General features: G+C 42.3%; 1 protein-coding gene across 3 annotated transcripts in view; it reads left to right on the forward strand.

Annotated features, from left to right (window-relative positions):
* Positions 1-4,522, forward strand: part of Tsg101 (tumor susceptibility 101) — a 29,331-nt gene extending 24,809 nt beyond the window's left edge. For all 3 annotated transcript variants that reach the window (XM_032893569.1, XM_032893568.1, XM_032893570.1), the window contains 3 exons: positions 1,985-2,187; positions 2,973-3,212; positions 4,107-4,522. In XM_032893569.1, coding sequence (XP_032749460.1) covers positions 1,985-2,187; positions 2,973-3,212; positions 4,107-4,196 — 533 coding nt within the window. In that variant the 3' untranslated portion in view covers positions 4,197-4,522. The remainder of the gene's footprint in view (positions 1-1,984; positions 2,188-2,972; positions 3,213-4,106) is intronic.
* Positions 4,523-6,000: the final 1,478 nt, after the last annotated feature.

Here is a 6,000-nt window from a genome sequence, read left to right on the forward strand (position 1 = left end):
TTTGCTGTTGGAAATTTCAGTCTAGACTCTTCAAGTCTTTGATTCCGTTTAGTGGATTTTTTGCAGACAAGTACCAAATTTCGGACTTCTACATGGAAATGTTGGGTTTTCATGCCTTTCTTCTTTGATAAAAATCCATGGTAGTATGCTTGAGTTTATTTCTGGTTTCTCCACTTTGTTCCATTCTTCTGCATGCCCATTTTATTCCCATGGTGCTATAGTATGACTTGAAATGTATGATGCCAGCATTGTATTTTTGCCAGAATGCCTTGGGCTTCTTGTGGTCTTTTGTATTTCTATATGGATTTTATGGAGATGCCCTTGACCTAGTTTATAAGAACAGTATAAATTCTAAAACTAAATGTGTATTCTTTAATATAGGAATTTGAAATTTAACATCAGTGTGACATGAGCCATTAGACCAGATAAGGTAATAACCAGATTTGTTGGTGTGCTTATGCTCACATAAAAAGACCCATAAATTTTGTAGTTCAGATAACTTCTATAACACAGATAAATGAAATTGAATGGGCTGTCGTTATCATCCAGGCACCTGATTACTGGGACAACAACAGCATTTTGCATCAAACAAGCATAAAAAATTTCATATAGGTTATTATAGACTGAGGTCTTTTAAAAACAAGTATAAACTATCTTCCTTATGTATCTTTGTCAGAATGGGCACATAAGATAACCATCTTCGCTGGTCTTCTGATCTCTTGGGTCTTCTAAACTCTTGTAGGAAGCATCCCCTTTTAGGTGATATATGTTTTGATTTTGTGTGAGTTTCTGTGCACCAAGGGCATAGAGGAGCTCAGAGGGCAAACCACCTGGAACTGGAGGTCCAGGTAGTTCTGAGCTGCCATGTGTGTGCTGGGAACTGAGCGTGGAGCTGCTGTAAGAGTAGTAAGTGTTCCTAACCATTGAGCCACCTCTCCAGTCCTCTTCCTTTTTAAAAAAATACTTTATAAATTAGTACAGTATAAGTAACTGGAGATTTTGATATGGCCTTTATTCTGTCTGGATGGCTGAACTTAAATTAAGCCCTATCGGATTGGGAATTTGGCTCAGTGGTAGAGCGCTTGCCTAGCAAGCGCAAGGCCTTGGGTTCGGTCCCCAGCTCCAGAAAAAAAAAAAAATTAAGCCCTATCATCATCATCATCATGATCATCATCATTCTTACGCTTTTTGTGTGTGTGTTATATTTATTATTGTGCTTATTTATTTGTGTGTGTGTGTGTGTGTGTGTGTGTGTGTGTGTGTGTGTGTGTGTGTCTGGCACATGTGTGCTGGTGCCAGTGATGACCAGAAGAGGGTGTCAGATCCCATGTAACTGGAGTTATAGGCTTTCGTGAGCTTCCAGATTATGGGTGCTTATAAACCACAGAGCTGTTTCTCCCAACTCCTGAATAATTAAAGTTAGAATGAGCCTGTGAACGGGGCTTGTAGAATACATCTCTTTGATAGCAGCTGAAAAAATGTCCCCCACCCATCTTGAATGGTGAATTCTCTGTCTCTCTGTTTTCTGTTTGTCTGTCTGTCTCCCCCTCCCCCCCACGCCCCTTGTGTCTGTGTTTTCTCACTTTCACTTGTTGAAACAGGGTCTTTCTTGGTTCTGCTGCTGGCCTATAAATTTTATCCAGTTCAGTTGCTGCCTCTTATCTCAAGATAAGCATGTTGGATGACGGTCACTCCATCAGGCCTTTCACTTGGGTTCCAGAAATTAAACTAGGGTTGTCATGCTTTAATAGCAAGTGCTCAGTGGTCTTAAGTTTAGCAGTTCCAAAAACACCTTCAATTCTAGCATTCTATAGAAAGAAGAGTTTACACAACTCTACACAACTGTCATACAACTGCTTACAGCAAAAGGATACAGATTAGAATCGGCTAAATATCAACTTTCCTTGGAGGAAGTCCAAGGGTTCTGAATGCCAAACACCTACCTGAGCCTTGATGTCCAGAGTTTTTGCCTTATCTTCTGCAGGTCCCAGCAGAGATGGCACAATCAGCGAGGACACTATTCGAGCATCTCTCATCTCAGCAGTCAGTGACAAACTGAGATGGCGGATGAAGGAGGAAATGGATGGTGCCCAGGCAGAGCTTAATGCCTTGAAACGGACAGAGGAAGATCTAAAAAAAGGCCACCAGAAACTGGAAGAGATGGTCACCCGCTTAGATCAGGAAGTAGTAAGTAATGCATGGAAGACACATGTTGTAGGTTGAACGATAGCCAAGGAAAGGGTTCTGTGCATAGCTTGATGTGTAAAGTAAAAGCTCAGGGAACAGTAGGTGTCTTTAGATGTGTGAGCATATCTCTCCTCATCAGCTAGAGGCAGTACTATAGCACCTAAAGTCTCAAGTGCAGCCTCATTGGTCTCCCACTGGAAAGTGCTATTGGGAATACTGCACTTCTTCCAGGATAAATTGGAATTACAGAGCTCTGTGAATGCCAAAGACATGCAGACCTCAAACTACATAAGAGTGAGTTGTATGTGTAGACATTTAAGTCAGCATTAGAAGTACCGTCCAGGAGCCTGGAGAGGTGGGTCAGAAGTTACGAGCACTAGCTCTTGAGGCTTTCTCCTGTGTATGTATAAAGTGAGCGTCATGGTAGCCGACCATTTCAGTTTAAGAATGTGATGCCAGTGTAGTGCAGAGCCTGCAGCCACCTGCAGTGTGTGTTGTCGCTCTGAGAATCAAATTCCTTATGTAGATGGGAGGAATGTCTACTATGGGAATTTCTTGTTTCACGGTTGTCTGTAGGGAGGAACTTCATTTTGGACCATGTCTAATGGTCCAGTTGGCGGTACCATGTATCACTTTCACAGTTCTGTTCATTTTGGGGAATTTCCACTATTCCTTCACACAAAAGGTACTGGAAGCATTAGTCAGCTGCCTGAGGTCGAGCTGTAGATGTGTCACAGCCATGTACGAATCAGTGTAAAGTTATGCATGCACTGTTCTGTTTTCAGGCTGAAGTTGATAAAAACATAGAACTATTGAAAAAGAAGGATGAAGAACTAAGTTCTGCTCTGGAGAAAATGGAAAATCAATCTGAAAATAATGATATTGATGAAGTTATCATTCCCACAGCCCCATTGTATAAACAGATTCTAAATCTGTATGCAGAGGAAAATGCTATTGAAGACACTATCTTTTACCTTGGAGAAGCCTTGAGGCGGGGAGTAATAGACCTGGATGTGTTCCTGAAGGTAGGCGTCCTCCCTTCACCTTTGGACTCTGCTGCAGGGTCAGAGTCACAGCACCTAAATTTGAGATTATTGCGCACCCCTGGTTTTGTTTTTGTTTTTTTCTTTTTAGTCTTTTAATGGTCTTAGAGTTGGATAATTTTAGATTAGCTTTCCCAGATCAGATAGTTCTAGAAAGAAGTGGCTACCCTTTTTAATGCAGGTTATCTCTGGCTTACTAATCGTGACCAGCCCTGTAGTCTTACTAAGCTTTGCTTGTTGTTCATAGAGAATATGGTTTTCGGAGTAGTAGCCAGACACTCATTATATTTGACCTTGTTTCTGGTGATGCTTTAGCAAGCTGGCAGAGCACTTGGGTGAGTGGCTAAACCGTATGCCTCAGCTCTAATGTAAGCAGTGTGAGTGGCTGAGTGTCCAGTAGAGATCACAAAGAAGGCTCTCTGCCGCTGTCTTCTGGCTGGGTGGCCAGGCATACACAGGGGTGAGTAGGGAGGCAGGAGTAGTAAACCATTTTTGGGACATTGGGTAGGGGTGACGCTAACGTACCATAGCCCTTCTCTTCCTTTCCTTTTAGCCAAGGGACAATTTGGTAACTTATTTTAAGCATGCAGCATGTTTTCCTGGCATCTCGGTGTCTCAAGATATAGGTAGGGGCTGGGGCTACACCTCAGGGAATGGCACGGACCTAATGTGTAGAGAGCTCTGGATTTGATCCTCAGGACTGCAAAGCCAAACATGGCGTCCTGAGCCAGACCCTGCATGTAGTAGAGTGTCTGCAAGTGTTTTTAATGTGGAGTTGGTTCTAAAGCTGCTGTGTATATTTGGGATTGCTGGGTACTCTCTGACATCACGGCTGCATCAGCCGTTCTGAAACACTAACATTTTCCTCCTTCCTAGCACGTCCGCCTCCTGTCCCGTAAACAGTTCCAGCTAAGGGCACTAATGCAAAAAGCAAGAAAGACTGCGGGCCTTAGTGACCTCTACTGACTTGTGCTATCAGCTGGAGACCGGCCTCTTCGTAAAGCATTCTTTTCTTCTCTTTCTTTTTCTCATCAGTAGGAAGAACCCAGAATAAGTTATTGCAGTTTATCATTTGAGTGTTAAATATTTTGAATTGATAATATATTTTCTGTTTCCTTTGGGTAAAGACTGGCTTTTATTAATGCACTTTCTACCCTCTGTAAGCTTCTGTGCTGTGCTGGGACTGACTGGGCTAAATAAAATTTGTTGCATAATTTTTCTCTTTCTTGGACTTGAGGAAAGATGCACAAAAGAGCCCTGGATTCTCATTAATAAACAAGGCACAATGTTCATCTAAGTTGCAGTTCAGTGTTCTGTAGGATAAAGACGGTTCCATTTAGTGTAGGGTATAACACAGAGAAATTTATATATTGGAGAGGAGATATTTATTTCATTCTAGAACCAACTGGACCATGGTTCACAATTTTTCTAATCAAGAATTCAATTCCCAGCACTCACATTAGGCAGTTCACAACTGTCTGTATTTCTAGCTTCAGAGATCAGCAGTGTCTTCTGGTCTCTGTGGCCACTACACTCACATGTACATACATACATACATATATATATGTATATATATATATTTCAAGCTTGGAGAAATGGAGTAAGACTGTTTCAAACAAAACACTGAGCATGTCAGACAACTTAAAGGGTGCTCTTTGCAAACATATTTTGGTTGTTGAGGAGAAAGGTGTGTTAAACTATCAAGTGATTTCTAATTGTTTCTTCAAAGCTTTCCTCAGATTCCACTGTCACTGCCAACTCTGACCTAGTGACAACCATAGTAGGTGCAAATCAGAGTTGTGTGCAGCAGAAGGCAGTTTCCATCTCCCAACTATGGAGTTCAGTATTGCCTAATGGGGTGCCTGCTGCAGATGGGTGCCAAGCAGGGTCATCTCTAACGAAGGAAGAGTTTTCCTGGTGGTGTTGGTAATTTTTACAGAAAAATAATTTGAGAATTAAATCTTAGGCTACCAATAACATTTCAGATCTTTCTATTTTATCATTGTAGCACAAGACCAGTGCAGGTGTAGCCAGCATACGTCATAGTGAAGATGTCTTTAGACCGGTGTTTGTGGTCTGCAGTCTTAAGGCTGTGCTAAGGTTTGTGGGGAGTGAAGCAGCACCATGGGGACCCTGAGACTCCACGGCTGTTGAGAACTGGAAGCATACACATTTGTCAAGGCCAAGGTGGACTTTAGAGATGTTATACTGGAGTTCTAGTAGTTGCATGGAGTAACGGATGAGATCCACCCCAAAACACCCCTCTTGCAACTTAACTGACCAGGTGATAAGAATTTTTTTTTTTTCAGGACAGTGTTTCTCTTGACTGTCCTGAAACTCATTCTGTAGACCAGGCTGGCCTCAATCATAAAGACTCACCTGCCTCTGCTTCCCAAGTGCTGGGATTAAAGGCCTGGGCTCCTGCTGCTGCGACCACCACCACCACCACCGCCGCCACCACCACCCAGCCCAGTTGGATGGTAGTTTTATTGAACTAAAGCTCAGGTGCTTTCAAGGAGGGAGTCAGGTAAATAGGGCTAGAGGAGAAAAATCGATGTTTAATTGAGGTGCATTCAAGTGGAGCTACCTGAAGAAACCCAGAAATGGTCAAGTGAGACAGCTGATGAGCCTAAGCCTGGAGTTTGGGGCTTTTTGAATGACTGTGTTCCAGAGTCATTTGTTAGTTTTTAATCTGAGCACAGGCCAAAACAGGAAATCTGAATTTGCTTGTTCGTTTGTATTTTAACATAATTATTTAACCATGTTGTAT

Source organism: Rattus rattus, chromosome 2, assembly GCF_011064425.1.
Source record: "Rattus rattus isolate New Zealand chromosome 2, Rrattus_CSIRO_v1, whole genome shotgun sequence".
NCBI classification, from domain to species: domain Eukaryota; kingdom Metazoa; phylum Chordata; class Mammalia; order Rodentia; family Muridae; genus Rattus; species Rattus rattus.